The sequence below is a fragment of the Myotis brandtii genome, unplaced genomic scaffold, assembly GCF_000412655.1.
Source record: "Myotis brandtii unplaced genomic scaffold, ASM41265v1 scaffold190, whole genome shotgun sequence".
NCBI classification, from domain to species: Eukaryota; Metazoa; Chordata; class Mammalia; order Chiroptera; family Vespertilionidae; genus Myotis; species Myotis brandtii.
Genome location: NW_005357076.1, coordinates 1,755,560 through 1,773,011, shown reverse-complemented (window position 1 = coordinate 1,773,011; position 17,452 = coordinate 1,755,560). Strand labels below are relative to the sequence as shown.

General features: G+C 45.1%; 1 protein-coding gene across 32 annotated transcripts in view; it reads right to left on the bottom strand.

Moving 5' to 3' along the window:
* The window catches only part of KCNMA1 (potassium channel, calcium activated large conductance subfamily M alpha, member 1), a 697,075-nt gene that overhangs the window by 88,405 nt on the left and 591,218 nt on the right, over positions 1–17,452 (bottom strand). For 28 of the 32 annotated variants that reach the window (XM_014538327.1, XM_005864642.2, XM_014538330.1 and 25 more), the window contains one exon: positions 692–785. In XM_014538327.1, coding sequence (XP_014393813.1) covers positions 692–785 — 94 coding nt within the window. Of the gene's footprint in view, positions 1–691; positions 786–5,153; positions 5,241–17,452 lie in introns of all 32 variants that reach the window. The other 4 variants (XM_014538331.1, XM_014538341.1, XM_014538347.1 and 1 more) reach the window with 1 other exon arrangement.

Genomic DNA, 17,452 nt, shown 5'->3' with positions numbered 1-17,452 from the left:
TGAGGGGAGGAAGGGAAGGAGGAGAGGGAGGGAGAGAAGGAGAGAAGGAGAGGAGAGAGAGAAGGAGAGAGAGAGAGAAAGCACACACTGTATTTCATAATTAATACTGCTTTTGGTCACAGCAGAACAGGATTACTTTTGAACTTTGCTTTGGCAAGTCCACAGATTATTGGACTTTTTTATCAGTCAAAATCAATTAACAGAAATTTGATTTCAGGCGACAGGATGAAAGGGGGGTAATCTTCAGGTTCCTTTTTGATTGTGAGGATACATCGCACATATGGCCCTCAGTACAGACAGCAGTCCTCACAGGGCCCCCAGCAGAAAGACTAGCCGGAGGCGCGCTGGCCCACGCGTTCCCGGATTGGCTGCCACCGTCATTAGTGCCACTGCTGGTTAGGAGCGACACGGGGACAGGACAGGATGACAGCTTCGCCTTTAAAGCCTGTGTATTTTTCAAGCAGCTTTCCCAACTGTTTTTCATGACAGGGTTTTTTCAGCTCTATCATTAACGGCTGACAAGCTGACGGAATAAATACTCCAGCCTTTGAGAAGCCATGGAAGACCCCATCCCTCCCAGACTCCTGCCAGCTGGGAAGGGTGGCACTGGGCCGGGGCTGGTGGGGAGGGGGTGATGAAGGGAGGGGAGGAGCTAGAGGGGGCCCCCCAGGCCTGGGGTCCCTCTCCTTACCTCATCAGCTTGGGCGAGGAGCCGGGGGAGTTCCGCATGCCTCCATTCCGCTGCTTTTTTTTGGGTGACAGCGTCGAGGGCTGCTCATCTTCAACTGGAAATACAGGCAGCTCATGAGATTATGGACAGGGTGAGTGAGGGCAGACTGTGCAACACAGGCAAGATATCAAAGGACACACACGCACAGCTCAGTCACGCACTAGGAGCTCAGGGCTGCCTTTTGGACCCAGTGACAAAGACCCATGTGTTAGTCCGAGAAGCTGGCTCAGAGGAGGCGAAAGCCACCTCTCTACACTCCAGCGTTTGAACATGCACTTGAAACAGACTACAACAGCGTGTACGCACCCTGCCCTAAAAAAAGAAAGGAAGGCGAGATTTATCCGCATACAAAATTTGGTGCTATAGATGGGGACACGCAATCATTACTCTCAAGAGATCATTTTGGTTACTTGGCTTTGCTGGGTAATCAAATGGGTTTTCTCGTAACCAAAACCAGAAATCCAGTTGTTTGGAAATAGCAGCACCCTAGCTGCCAGCGACTTCTGCTTCTGCGAAGGCACCCACTTCCCTGGTCCCTGATCCCTGCGCCAGAGGAAGAGCCTGGGGAGAGGCTAGGATTGGAGGCCTTCGCAGCCAAAGTCTCAGTCACTCAGGACTGGGGACATGGGCGCGTGCTGGCTCAGGAATCCGCAGCCCACTCAGCCCTTGTCCCTCCACCTCCCCAAAAGGGGGGCTGCACACATGGGATCCTTTCCTACTTTATCAGGACAGTTGGACGGGACTGCAAGGTTGGAGAACCGGGCAGGAGAAGAGCCCCCAAACGAAGGAGAAGGAGGAGGTTGCCATTGGATGATATCTCCGATGACGTGGTGAGGGGCAGGGAAGGAGGGCAGCACGGGGGGTTGGGAACCAAAGGCTGTTTCCCGAATGTCTAAGCTACACAGAGCGCTAAGCAATGTGAAGCTTCGCTCACACACAGCACAGCACACGCCACTGCCTTTGCCCAAAGACACCCACTCACAAGCTTTGCAGAGGCATCAGCCTGCACCATGCTTCTTTTTAAGAGAGTTGCTTGATAAATTAGCAGATGCACACCCAGCCTGTCCCCCGAGGGCATTGGCGGGAAAATTCTAGTCCCCCTCTCCACACCCCCACAGTTCAGGCTACAGCTGTAATGGCAAGAAGGAAAGGTAGGCTCCTCCGGTTCGCATAGTTGACTGCAACACAGAGGGGGAGGGAGCACCCCGAAACCCACAGTGCACAGCAGTGACGTTAAGGCTAAGAAGAGAAATATTAGCAGTGACGACATCGGAAGATGCTTGACGTTTGTTAATGGTGTACAAGTCATGGGTTGGAAAGAAACCGTCACCTCGGCTACTTGATCTTGTCCAGAAAGACCCATCTCAGCACATGCATTCTACGGCACTTCCCTGAAGACCCTGAGTAAGTGTAGTGTGTTATGATACAGGGTTCCAAAGGGACGACAACCATCCAACTACCTTCTGAACCTGCTTCAGGGTATCGCACTTGGCACCCCATCCCCATTCCACTGCCAGTCTAAGGTTGTCTAAATTCTGGCTGACACAGGGTAAGGGAACAAGAACGTGGTTCAAATTGAGAGCTACTCCAGAAGAAACGAAGGCAAGGAAGCACCTGTAAATGCCCACAGCCCACTCGCTCTGCCACCCGCCCCATCCCCCCAGAGGCCCGTTCTCAGGCTGCGACCGTATCAGTCACTTAGGGCTCTAGGCTGGAACTATGTGCCTGGGAGGATATCGCATCTTATCGGAAATGAGTATCCACAGCAAATCACACCGAGACTAAACAGCACTTAAAAGATTAAAGGAAATAAATACCAGCCACATAAATGGTATAGAAAAAATCACTTAGGGTTGATATGCATCTCTCAGCGAGCAAACAGGCACTCTGAGCTTGACCTGAATTCATCTTGCTTTCACAGGACAGGGCCGGGCATCCCAGGCAATAATGGGGCAGAAAGGCAGGGAGACTGAGATTGAGAGAGAGAGAAAGTGTGTGTGTGTGTGTGTGTGTGCATGCGCACACTTCTGCACTTTCCCCATCTTAGAATGGGGCAGAAAGTCTTACACTGACTCCACTGGTAATGCAAGGTCACCCTTTAATGTGGACCACTTACGGGGGACCTAGGTTAGTTGAGTAGCATGTGCGTGGCCGTGGGACTCGTGGGGATGAAAGTTCTTTTCTTCTCTATCACATGAGCCTTTCAATGGTTAGAATGAAATATCCAAAAGGCTCTTGGACCTAGTCCACTATGGCTAACTTGACTCAAAGCTGCCAGATGTTGCCATGATTTTGTCCATAGTAGTTAAGACCTGAACAGAAGCCACACTCGCTGCATTTCTGTTGGATTCTTTTGCTTAATGCTTGTCTTCCCAGTTGCACTGGGCCCACAATAAGAGCCCTCTTTGGGTAAGAGCCCATTCTCCTTGCGCCTTGTTGCTGTCTGTCTACCTGCAGGGATGTTCAGATGGAAGGAAGACTTGCAAGTTGATACCTGTTAGCCAGCTCCAGGGGGACACCTCTTTCTGCTGCTAAAGTTATGCCTCCTTCTATGCAAGGAAACTATTTATTTTCATCGCAAGTCAGAAAGATCATCCATCATAATCAGACTGCATTTAAAGTGGGATTTGTTCTCTTCAATGCAACCCGTGTTCAAAGGTTTCCTCCTGCACTCACGGCCTGGCAATGCAGATCTGCTCCCTGCAGAGACGGGGATAGGTCCCCAGCTTAAACATGAACGCTGTGCAATGGAGACTATTACCGATGGCTTAGTTCCCACGAGAGAAGCAGTGATCCCTTCTTTCTCGTAAGTAGAGTATAAACCATATTTAATTATTATCCTTGACCGCCGATTTCTGCATATTTAAAGAAAGCAAATCTAGGAAAACTTTCAGGTAAGCTATAAAATAAAATTTCCATTTCATGGCTCCTGTGACTACATGAGAGGAATAAAAATTGGATTAAAAGGGAGACTGAAATTTACATACTTTCAAGAAAGGCACATGGATTGACCTCATGCCGACACACATTCACAGGTTCCTGGTGAGCCTGCTTTTTGGCTCATTACCGGACACCTCGGTCTCCGGCTCTCACCGCTTCAAGCTGGGGAAGCCTCATGAAGATATGATCTGTTAAAGGAACCTGAGTTACCAGCTCCTTTAAAACACAAACAAGTTGAGTAATCCAAGTGGAATTTTTATAGGAGCTGAACTCCCTCCAGTCTCCGCGTCCTCATAAAAGCCGAGGGCTCGTTTCTGCACATCCCTAAGTATAACACTTAATGTGCTGCCGTAACTTCCCAGCGCCCGCCCGTCTAACAGGCACTGCATCCAACAGCTTTACAGTCGGGAAGACTCCGTGCTAGAAAAATGTCAGGCAAGTCTAATGAGGCTAGGATCCCTCGGCTGGCGCTAGACTTTAATTTAAAGTTACAACGATGTTTTAACATGTTTGCTTATACTTGACTAAAGAGGGTTCATTATTTTGATGACATAACCTCCAGACAACGTTCTAGGAATTGATTGAGGACGTGGTGGTAATCCCAACAGCCTGAATGCAGAGTCGAACATCTGTAAGGACATTTTGCTCAACTTTTCATCGTCATTCTGTTTTCAAGCAAAAAGCAAGGCAACATCTTCCAGAAACACTGGCCAGAACTCTGGGCTTAATTCAAAATGATCATATATTTTACTAGATTTTTTTTTTAAAGAAATCCCTCTCTTTATTGGCCTTGCCAGCTTGCAAACAGTGTATCAAGGTTCACCAATGCCTTTGTGGGCCCTTGGAGTCAAACAGGCAATGATTTCACCTTTCAGCTTTCCCACATAATCCGAGGCCCCAACATACGATGAACCCGTTGCTCAGCTCCAGCCTGGGGCACCTTCCTTCTTCCCCATTTCCTCCGCAGGGTTTAGGGGGATGCTGCCCTCTGAGACTTAAAGGTGAGTTTGTTGGCTGGAGTTAAGAAATAGTTCAAAGCAAATACACTCAGAAATGTAATAAAAGGCCAACGACCCATAAACATGAGTTGACTGGCTATCTCCGCATTACATTATTAATCACCACATCTGGAGAAACCCACATCTGCACACACTTAGCAGGTCATTAGTAATGTCATATTCACACTGGAATCACTCAGAGTAAGAGGCATGCAAAGTGGCTTGAACGTAAAAGGCATCTAGCTAACAGGGCTCCCGACTGAAGTCTCGAGCGAGCTGCGAGCTGGCGGGAGGGTAGTTTTAATTATTATTTATTGGTCTTTATGGTTTTTCTCTTTGGCATTTTGCTGCCCAGCATGCTCCGTGCATGCTGAAATCCACGGTAGTGCATCTTTCTTCTTCAGTTGAGCTCAGCATGCTAAGGGGAAGCAGGAGGGGTGCAGGGCAGTTACTACACATTGGGGTGGGTTCCAGGGCTCCTTCACCTGGCTTGGTCACAAGCTGAGAATTGTGAGTTGTGTTCTTGCACTCAAATGGGTCTTTGGGGTGGCGCGATCTAGCTTCCACCTTGACTGCCAAACAGTAACGAGAAAAGAAAACTGAAATTAATCCTTCGTGCAGTTCTTCATTGGAAAAGTTGAAAACCAGTTTTAACATGAACCAGAATGATAGCTTTGAATGAAAATGGAAGTTTCGTCCTCACAGCTACATTGAGAGTTTTCTTTACTTTTACCCCAATGACGTCTGGAAATTCTTTTTGCTGTGTTATTGTCATCGGTGTCAGAAGGGATAATGTATCAGGAGATAATATTATTTATGCAATAATTTCCAAATCCATAGAGTTCCCCTCTGCCTTTCCACATACACAGACTTGGAAAGCTTAGATCAGCAGTGAGATGCGACCCCTCTCTCCCGAAGCCTGCTAAAACGCAGCCCACTGAACCATCATTACATTCCGAGTCATCAGCCGCAAGGTTAGACCATGGTTTTCATCTCAAACCACTTGCATGGCTGGCCCCTTGGTTGCAATATCACTGCCTAACTTTCATTAAATGCCGTGGGTTTGCCAGTCCTAAGAAGGGGGGCGGTCCTTTATCCTTGTGTCATGAGGGACATCAGTGAACATTGGGTGTGTGTTTTCAGTCTTTCAGGATGTGAATGAGGGTACAGAGCAGGCAAAACTGCTGGCCTACAGATTGCACAGTGAGCTTCTTGATTTCTGTGCATTTATCAGACTTTGTCCCCAAGAAAAACCCTACCAGTCATAGTACTACAGTCAATATGTAATTCACAATAGACATAACTCCCAGGCTGACCCGGCCTCCCTCTAATACAGACGCCTAAGACTTTCGCCATGGAGTCTGGGCTACTTAACCTGAAGGTCTTACAGCGCAGCCACGTTAGAGCGATCCCAGCACTGGAGCTCAGGACGGTGCCTGCTTTACGGAGGGATATTTCCTGCCTCACAATCACAGACCCCAGAACCCTGGCTGCCTGGCACACATACCAGACTAGAGAGAGGGTAAGGGTGTCTCCTTTAGCCACGGAGCAAAATCAGCAGCAACAAGAAACACAAATGCTGGGTAAGTAACCCATTTGGTGCGCTGGATCCTATACTTCCTGTGAGGGAGCACTTGACTGCTGTTTCAGGATGAGTCCCCTCGGGGGACATGCACCTGCCCATCAGCGAGGTTGGGCAGCCACGCACAGCGAGAATAAGGTAAGACAGCCAAGTTCTAAGCCAGAGGCTCAGTGGGCAACTAATGTGGGTGATGTCCTTGCAAGGAGAATTTCTGCTCTGACAACCTTGGGAGAACACGTATCACCAAGAACTTTGGTAAACATGTTGCAGGGTTATTGATAAGATCAAGCCAAAAGCTATTTCTGAAAGATCACAGTGAATATTAATACAGTTAATGAAAAGATGAAAGTTGTTGCCTCTCAAAAGCAATGCCAACAATAATATCTCCAACATAGAGCATATATAACTCCCTACAAGTGAGCAATGGCTTTATCACATACATTATCAGGCAGGATAATTTTATAGCTTCTAGCTGAGAAGTAGGATATACATTTATTTGGAAAACCTAGAGGATGTAAGTTAAAGAAAAAACAACAACCTGCCATTATGTACAGTGAGGACAGAAAGCATCTGTAAGTAACCCACCTGCCCTGGCGCAGGCACAGGGAGCACCCGCCCACCCGCCCATAGCGAGCTGAGGCGCAGGGAGGGGAGGGGGCAGGGAAGGGGAGGCCTGTTGGAGCTTTCACATCTCTGGCTTTTGTGGAGCTAATACGAGAATGAGGAGGGAGGCTTTAAGGAACAATAGGTTATGTAGAAGTTAATCACAGGGTATATTTCTGGCTTTATTCACTGCCTAGGAAACCTGAATTGTGTAACTTTGAGTCCATCAACACAGAGTAATGAAAGAATTCAGCTCCCACATGGGAGAGAGAAAAACAGTATATAAGTGTGTTGACAGAATCTACATGACTTGCACTGCAATGTTCTCTACAGAAACACTGTGGGCCCAACGAATCTTCTAGAATCAAAGGGAAATGCCAGACTCACATTCCTCCATCCCACCTCAGACCATAAGCCTGCTCTATATGTATCTCGGTCAGAGTCCAACATTCATCAAAGTCCCTGTATCTAGAATCTCAACCCATATATCTTCACTAAGAACTTGACCTGCTGTAATAACTTGCCCAATGCTTGGTTCTGCTCAGCATTTGGTAGAAAATTCCATCTGGTTGCCTGTCTCTTTTCTTTCTTTCTTTTTTTCTCAGAACAGACTGTCTCCATCAGCTCAAGGGCAAAGAAAAGGCTCACGCAAAGATTACTCAGTATTGGCTTCTCAGAGATGAGATGGAGATAAATAAGCAAATATGCAACTGAAATGCACAATGCAAGAATTTTCCTTGAATTATGGCTATGGAGCTTGGAGACTGGGAAGGTAGGAGATGAAAGACAACTGTTACTTTGAATTAAACTGGGAAAAACGTACAGGAGTCCAATAAAAACAGCCTCTTTTCAACTTTCCTTCTCTGCCTACTCCCTACACCAACAAGTTAGTCAAGGTTTTGAGGCCAAAAAGTGTACCAGACTCCTTCACGTAGCCCTGGCAGGGGCAGTGCATGCTTGCGGGGGTTAGGGTTTCAGAACAGGGACGAAATGTGCCAAGTCCCTGGCACCAAAAGCTGCCTTCTTTCTTCTTATATTTCTCAAGTTCAGGGATTAATAAACTGTTGTCTTGAACATGTTTTTGTATGGGCTAAAAATGTTTTTTACATTCTTATTTATTTTTTAAGATTTTTTTAAGAGAGAGAGAGGAGGGCAGAGGGAGAGACAGAGTAAAACATCAATGTGAGAGCAAAACATCGATCAGCTGTGCCTTTGGCACGCCCCTATTGGGAATTGAGTCTGCAAGCCTCACCCGTGCCCTGACCAGAATTGAACCAGCACCCTTTCTGTGCACAAGACGACACTCAACCAACTAAGCCACACCGGCCAAGGTAGTTTTTATATTTTCAAATGGTTGGGGAACAAAATCTAAGAAGAAAAATATTTAATAGCACATTAAAATTATACAAAATTCAAATTTAGTGGTTATCAATAAAGTTCTATTGGGACATGGCCAGTCATTTGTTTATCTATTGTTTATATCTGTTTTCCCTTTACAATGAGAGAGTCAAGCGGTTGCAGTAGAGACTGCATGGCCAAAGAGCCTGTGATATTTATTAGCTGGCCTTTGATAGAAAAGGTTTGCTGACCCCTCACTTACCTTCTCACAATTTTCTAATTTCCTGTCTTCTAAAAGGACAACATTTTTTTTTCCAACCTCCCAGGATGACCAAACAATAAAAGAAACACGCATGGAGCCACTCTAAGTGAACAAATTTGGTGACGTTGGGAAGGACAGAGGTAGTTTAGTGACTGGAATGTCCCTACCACCCAACCTACTATTAGTCCTACAGGTGCCCTTGCATTTGGGGAAACCAGTCAGGTGAATTTCCCCCTTTCTTTCCTTTTAAATATTTTTTATTGATTTTGAGAGAGAGAGAGAGGAAGAAAGAGAGTGAGAAACAGTGATGTGGATGTGTGTGGGGAATATCAACCGGCTGCCTCCCGCACACCCCCTACCAGGGATTCAGCCACAACCTGGTCATGTGCCCTGACTGGGAATCAAACCAGCAACCTTTCGGTGCAGGGGAGGAGGCCGAACCGACCGAGCCACACCAGCCAGGGCGACTTTCCTCTTTTCCATCTCAAGCTAAGTTACAGCCATCCACCCTGCACTTTGAGAATCAGGTGAACCACCTCTACCAGGAGCAGTTCCTGAAGCTGTCAGCGTCGGCTGCAAGTCCACCCTACACGAGCCCCGACAGGACAACAGATTAACCATTAGGCTAGATATGTTGAAAATATACAGCTTCAACCTTTCCCCAGCTCGCTCAGAGCGATATATAGATGATTATTTCAAGCGTCAGCTGCCGCACAGATTTAAACCCCGGCACAGTAACTCCTGGATTCATCTGCCCCTTGTCAAACTTGCACAGCTTTCATTGCAGGATACGCGGTGTGGCAGTTTCACTGTGAATCCAGAATGATCCAGACGGCTGCTGTCTCTTTGTTAACAGGAAGCCAAACTGATGAGTTTGTAATGCATTTCTTATCAAAGGTAGTTTCAGAAACGAAAATGTGTCCCATCAGTTTGGCTGGGTTTCACAAAGACTAGATTATGGGCTTAATCAGAACATCTCTGTTATTTTCGTGAGGAAATAGATAATTCTGCATCCATCCCTTTAAAATCACTTTATGCCAATGAATTATGTATTTATGAATTTATAATTATCCTTGATTTTTCCCCTCCTGCAGTATACTTAATAAAACCATCAGCTGGAGCCTACAAAGCAATAGGGCTTAATAGATACAAGCGTGCTAATATCTTTTTTTCAGTGAGTGCTGATCTTTCTGAGCTGTGTGTCTACATTGATCATTGTGGAAAAAAAGGGATAGTAATTTCCAACTCACACATTTAACAAAGACAAAATGGACTGTGATGGAATTTATGGAGCCTGTAAAGGAACTCTTTTTCTAATATGGTTTATTATCAAGTAGATTCGTGATCACTGTAGGACAAATCAGGTCCCCCTGAAATGCACCTAGAAAAATGCCTATGCGTTCAGAGCACCGTTCCTGGCACAGCGGAAGTGCCCATATGAATGGGGGCAGCTGCCAGTCTTCTGTTGGGCTGGTTGTTATACCTGCTACTGACGTGAAATTCAGTACTTAGATCCCAGCTTTAAAAACGCTATTTATCCTCTCTTTATTTAAAATTCTGACTTTTTATTCATCGTGGCGTTTTTTTTCTCCCTTTTTAATTTAAAAAAATATTGCATGAAACCATCATCTATCTTAATTACTGAGGTTTATGCTGCCCCCTGACACTGGGTGTCCACGGTAAATGCCTCACTCCAGTCCCGGCTCTGCCTGTCCAGCATCCAGGGTGCTCTGGTGCTGGTCCTGCCATCCCGCCCGTCTTTACGCAGAAGGTCTCTTCTTTTGTATGTGTATGTGTGTCTATTAGCTCCCTTGTGCCGGGTAAGACGAATACAAAACAAGTGTTATTCTTTTGATCGCTTCATGCTGCCTGCATGAGATTGGTAAGGCAGGTCCTTGCCAGAAAGGCTTCCTTAGGGATTCACAAATTGTCAGACATCCAGAGGAGCGGAGGAAGGATCATGCTGCCTCGGGCATCTGAGCTTTGCCACCTGCCCAGGGTGAGAAACAGAACAGAGCGCGGCGCCGGTCTCGCCTGGACCTTATTTCGCACCTCCCATCACACCACCTGGCTAACACGGCGCCAGCGTACATTCCCTCTTTGGGGTGCTGGTTTTTATTTGCTTCTATGTTTTGACTCAGATGCTATGTTTCTTCTCTTTTTGTTTCTCCTCCCCTTAAACCGCTTCAAGTAAACATGACGGGCAGAAAACGTCAATCACATGTTCATTCCATTTTCACTCTGTTACTTGCATTTTTTTAAGATAATGCTTGCCCCAATGACTCAATATGGAGACCAGCCTAGAATCTAATTGTGTATGTGTGGAATGGTTCTCTAAACCATAAGCTGATATACAGGTAAGGGCCGTTATTATTATTAATATCATTATTACTATCGGCTCATTCATAAACACCGTATTTTCCATTGAGCCAGTCGTATCAAAAGCCCCTGAGAATTCTAATATGTATTCCAGATGGCTGCCCCGATACTTTCTCTGAAACGCAGATAAAGGTAAAATGCATGAGTCTTTAGTGCAACCCAGGTACACCACATGGCCCGATGAAGAATGTTCTGCCAGAACACTTTAGAAATGCTGAATGCTTTTAACCTTGGGAGGTAAGACCAGTCCCAGATTGTGATTTTACGCTAAACACAGCATTTAGTATATTTCTTAAGGGCACAGTCACCTTCTAAAGGTGTTCTTGAACTACAACATCATGATCTGTATTCCACTATAATTTATCCTCAGCTGCATCCCGTGCAACATTTTAAAATGCTCGTCAGTCTATATGGCCTGGGCCGCTTTCTGCTCATCACAGAGAACAAGGTGTGGAACGCAGGAGCAGGGGTGGCAGGGGTGCAGGGATGCTCTGGCCTCACCCTCTTTGGGCTGCACTAAGATGACACTGACACCAGGGCCCAGGTCTGCTGACTTCCAATCCACATCACTTGCTGTCAGAATTCTGCCCATGAGAACAGCGTGAGGATACCAGCTTCCAGATTTGGGCCACCTGCCCTGGTCCCTTTGACCCTCATTAGAATTCTGATCTCAGGTAAGTTACTCAACGCCACAATGTCACCAGATCTGTTATTATCCCCAGGGACAGATGAGGACGCCAGGATCTGGAGAGGCTGTGGGGTGGAGGGAGAGGACCGGAGGCCACACACTGACAGCTGGGGACTGTCCTGGGGTGCTCTGCCCGGCACTCCCCAGCTGGTTCACAGGGTCTGTGCGTGGGACAACCTCTACGTCTGAAGATGTCCATAAAATATTGATGTCTAACTTCTGCTTTAAGATCTTGCATAAGACTGGGCTTCCATTTCAGGAACTGTCTCATGGGGCACAAGCTTACCAGCTGGTAAATCCCCCAACACTGCTTACTGCGCCCCAGCCATATGGTAGGCACCCCGTTACATCTCTGGTCCTGGCTCCAGTGACACTCAATGACATAAAGACTTTAAGATATGGGTGATCCCTCTACAAATGTCAACTCAGAATGAGATGCAGGAAGGTAACAGTTAGGCACACAGGCCCCGAAGTTACACTGCAGGGTCCAAACCTGGCTATTTGGTAAATTACCAACTTCGGTTTTCTCACCTATAAAGTGGAAATAATCAGAGTACATCCTTCATAGGGCTACTGTGAAATGGGTTGAAAGCATGAGAAGTGCTTATGAGAGTTTCTGGCAAGCTCTTGGTAAACGTTACCCTATCATGATTATCTGGGCTTTGCAAAATCAACAAAACCGGAGCTCTCTGCCAGTGGGCCCTCGCCACCATGTGTCTGCTGCCTTCTGGCTTTGCACCCACTCTCTCCCCACTGCTCCGAACAGCGGATCTGGTGTCCAAGCACAGAGCAGGGTGAGATTCGCCACCTCCCCTCCACTCGCTGTATCCTGTTCGACTGTCACCTTTGTCCCATATTTCATATGGCCCCAATGAACTGCTCAGGTCAAAATAATTAGGCTATGCCAAGTGTCATAAAAACAAGAAAAGCCAGAAAATGTTTAAACGACCCTCAATTGGAGAAGGCTGGGACCATTCAGGGCAATAACAAATGAAAATCAGATGGAAATGTGGAGAAACCCCACCATTCCCTCTAAATTACAGGAAATCCATGCTGCCTGCTTGTGATGGGCTCTTTCCCTTGAATTTCTGGTGGGAGGTCATGGAATTGGGGCATGCACATGGGAGATGGGGGGAGGGGCAGGGGAGCAATGGGGTAAAGGGGCACTGACTTCTTCACTATTCCCTCCCACCAGGTCTTCCTTTCATCTACCTATTCTACCCACTCTTCAAGAAACAGGTTAGGCTGCCTCCTCCAGGTAGCCTTCCCAGATTACTATAACAAGACAGAATCCCTCTTTTCTTGGCACCCCATCTCACACCCCTCTGTTATCTCTTTCTTTTGCATTAGAATATGTTTTCCATTTCATGTGTCCTACTTCCCAACTACACTTGTAAGCTCCTCTCTGGTAGTTTACAAATCTCTGAATACCTCATAGTCTGAGCCCCTGGTGATGTTCCTGATGAATATCTCTGAGTTGCTAGAGGGGCAGCACTGCAGGGGAGAATCACAGCCCCATGGTGAGGAGCCCGGTTCTAGTCCTGGCCTGGGTCAATTGTGAGGTTTTGGCCGGACACTGCCCCTCCAGAACTGGCATTCATTACATATAAGGACCTTTGCAGCTCTGATCTGTAATGGTTCTGAGCTTAATGCTTTCTTCTGTTACCTGACAGATATCACAGGAGCCAGCCAAAGACCACAGGCCTCCTAGCTCTCCAGGTTCATATGGTTATCTAGCACTTCCTACCAGACTCACTCCCAGAGCACTACAGAGCAGGAAAGCAGGATGCTTGAATCCCACTCAGACCCATTTGACAGACATCTCGAGGGTGGGAGCTGGGCAGTACTTTTTCTTTTCCTATTTTCAAAAAATCTTTTAAAAGATACACAATAAGAGAGCACAAGTCTAGCTGTAGAAATGAGATAATTGCATATATATATATATATATATATATATACACACACATATATATATATTCTATATAATAAAAGGGTAATATGCAAATTGACCCTAATGGCGAAACAACCGGGAATGACTGGTCACTATGATGTGCACTGACCACCAGGGAGCAGACGCTCAACCTAGGAACTGCCCCCTGGTGGTCAATGTGCTCCCAAAGGAGGAGCTCTGCTCAGTCACAAGCTGGGCTGATGGCTGCGAGTGCAGCGGCAAGGGAGTGGGCCTAAGCTGGCAGGTGCACATCTCCCAAGGGGTCCCAGACTGCGAGAGGGTGCAGGCTGAGCTGAGGGACACCCCCCTCCCCCAAGTGCATGATATATATATATGCAACCATTCGACTGTTTGACCAGTAGCTATAACATGCACTGACCACCAGGGGGCAGACGCTCAGTGCACAGGCATGGAAACATGGAACAAACTGATGAATCTCAGAGGGAAGCAGGTAGGGTGGGAAGAGATTAACCAAAGATTTTATATGCATACTAGAGGCCCGCTGCATGGATTTGTGCAGCGGTGGGGTCCCTTGGCCTTGCCTGTAGGGATCAGGCCAAAACCAGCAGTCTGACATCCCCCAAGGGGTCCTGGATTGCAAGAGGGTGCAGGCCAGGCTGAGGGACCCCACCGCTGCATGAATCCATGCACCAGGCCTCTAGTATGCATATAAGATCTTTGGTATATATAGTGCCCCCAAAAATGTATACACACATTTTGAATAATTATATGGGCAGAGTTTTTTAAAATACACTTCATTTTCAAAATTGAGCTATCAGCTGTTAAGGTGTGTATACATTTTGGGGACACCCTGTTTATATATATGTATATATAAAATAATTCACAAGTGATACGGAATAAGAGTTTAAAAGGTATTACAGGATAGTGTCAGGCGAAGGCTAAATGAACTGCCTTTGTAAATGCTGGGAAGTCTGGGGTGGCCGGGGGAAAATTCTAACACTTGAAACAAGAGTCGAAGGGATAAAGATGTCAGCCGTGCCTGCCTGTGTATCCCCAGAATCAAACACAGGGCCTGGCGCACTGGGGGCACTCAAACCATGACACTGAGTCAACCAGGCAAGGGGTGCTAGGCGAGGGAACAGCCTGAACTAAAGCAAGGAGGTGGGGAATACTAATCTAGGGAACTGTAAGGAATTCAATGTGGCTGGAGCAGGAAGATTCATTTAAGGGTATAGACAGGGTTATAAGGGACAGATAGTGTACGGCTTTAAACTCCAAATGACAGAATTGGAAACTATTGAGTAATAATCTGAGTCCTCTGAAAGTTGTGTTTTTTTGTTTTGTTTTGTTTTCTATTTAAATACTCAAGTTCAAAGAGGGCAGTGGGTGGTTTGCATCTTGGTAGAGTCTATCTTCCCCACCCCCCAACTCAGCCTCCTTTCTTTTGGGCCACTTAAAAGTTATAAGGGTCTCAGATAAGACACACACATGTGTGTGTGAAACTAAAAACCAGGAGGCCCCTGGCAGTGGTCCAGTTCCACTGGAGGTCTCACTTTCATTCTGGAGAGTGTATTTGACAGGGAAATAAAGTTATTTAAGGCCTTGGAAAGGGGTCCTGTGAAATTCACAGGGCTGCTGCCTCGCAGCTCAGCCAGGTACATCCACACTTGACTGTGGATGGCTATTTCCTGTTTCAACACTCAAGTGAATCCCGTCCCCCTATAAAGGGAACTGGGAGGAAAGCCGTCAGGGTTTGACTTCAACGAGAAAAGTGATTGCAATCCATAGTTTGGGGGGAAAAAAAGGAAAAAAAAGATTCTCAACAAAACTAGGGCTTTCAAATGAACTCACTGAGAAGGAAATGTTTCCCCAATCCTCTACTCCTTAGTTTTACCGAATCAATAGCACTTCAGGATTTTCTCTGTCTAAAGCATGTGAATGACTAAAGTAAGGATGTCCATTATATTATCTGGATCCTTGACCTGCACTGTAGTGTGTCTAAAAGAAGTTTAAAAAGTCAAAAGAGAAAAATCCAATTAGATTATCAAAATGAATGGTTTCAAATTTTTAAGTTACAAAAAGTGTAAAATATTTGCATTCCAAGTTCTGTATGATCTGGTAGGTCATACCTAATAAAGAAAATAAATAAATGAGTCACCTGGGAAACCTTTTAATTCTCCCCTTCCATCACCTCAATAAATCTACTATCTCCCATACAGGCACACATTTACACCCAACACCCTGTATAAGAGGCCTCTTATCTGAGTCCCTTATAACTTTTAAGTGGCCCAAAAGAAAGGAGGCTGAGTTGGGGGGTGGGGAAGATAGACTATTTTTATCTCTTATAAAAATAAGAGTTAGTAAAAAGGCAGAGTCTTGTCTTTAAAATATAAAATAAAAAGAATAAAAAAGAGGTGTGAAAAAGAGAACCACATTAATAGTATTTTTTTCCTCATTGATGTCCAAATTGATGAGCTGATTATCTTTTGTGTGGACAATATTATTAAAACAAAAAACTAAACAAAACAACCCTCTGATTCTGTTTGTCAGAAAGTTAGTTCTGGCCCAGGGAGCAAAGCAACACTCTTTGGTTAACCTGGATTCTAAAGTAAATCTTGATGAAAGAACATCACATTAAAATTATTTTTATATGGCACATTAATCCAGTACATAACCCAACTTTATAAAAATGTCTCTCATCCTGTTGTAGAACGAAGCCTAAGGAATTAACTTGTATAAATAAGTATTAGATAAAAATGGTTACTTTCCACATAGTAATCAGATGGTGGGGGTAATGCAATCTTAGGGGTGAGAATCTGGTTTTGTGTACTTCCCTTTTAAAAACACAGTAACATTTAGCCCCACTGGCATGGCTCAATGGCTGAATGTCGACCTATGAACCGGGAGGTCTCGGTTCAATTCCAGGTCAGGGTACATGCCTGGGTTGTGGGCTCCATCCCCAATAGGGGGTGTGCAGGAAGCAGTGGATGAATGATTCTCTCTCATCATTGATGTTCCTATCTCTCTCTCCCTCTCCCTTCCTCTCTGAAATCAATAAAAAAATATATTTTTTTAAAAAAACATAGTAACATTTATTTAACTAGGACTTGGTACCAAATGAGTATTAAGGGAAGCAAGTTGGATTTAAAGAACCTTAGCAATTGAGAGGTATTGTCTTAGTAGAGGTGTATTTCCTCAAAATAGCAAATAAACAAAACAAAAAAAATCCCTCAGTTTTAGACGTTCATTTTAGAGAAATAAAGGACAGAGAATCTGGAAAAGAAAAGCAGAAAGGGGGGCAATGGTAGTAGTCCCTAGAATACAGCCAGGTGGAGGTTTTCATTTATAGAAAAGCAGCGCCACCTGCTGGCGACCTGCATTTCAAGCCCTTCTGGTTTGTGGACCAGCATCTATCTTGCAATCTATGCATAAATACACAGCAGTATTTCTCAGCTGCTGTTATACATAAGAATTTTATTACCAGTCGGCAGATTTCTAACACACTGGTTGCAGTTTAATAATCCTCTGTTACCTGAAGTATGGGTTATATAAAAACCTAGAATGTTAATTGTTGACAAACCAATTCTAATATGTAAAGCACTGTAAGTCAACCAGTAAATATCCAAATAAATCAAAAGGGTTGCTCTTTTGCTGCAAACAACGTGTTATTAAATACCACAATTTGATCACTTACATAAACATAATTTTCATATATTTCAATGGACTAAAAAAGTCAGGAAAATGCATTATAATCGTACTGAGAGCTTTTCCTTCTCTACAATTTTGAGAAAAGTATTTTTGCAAAGAATATTTTACCTTTCTTTAAAAAAATGTACCTAAGCCAATGAATCATTTAGGAAATTTTCCCATATAACAAAAACTGAGTTATAAATAACTAAGATTACATCTATAAAATGTTATATTTTTTAAATGGCAATAGAGAAGTGTTGCAGAATATAAGTCACTGAAACAGTGAGCAGAGAAACAGTACCTGTCATTTGCAGAAAAAGATCACACAAA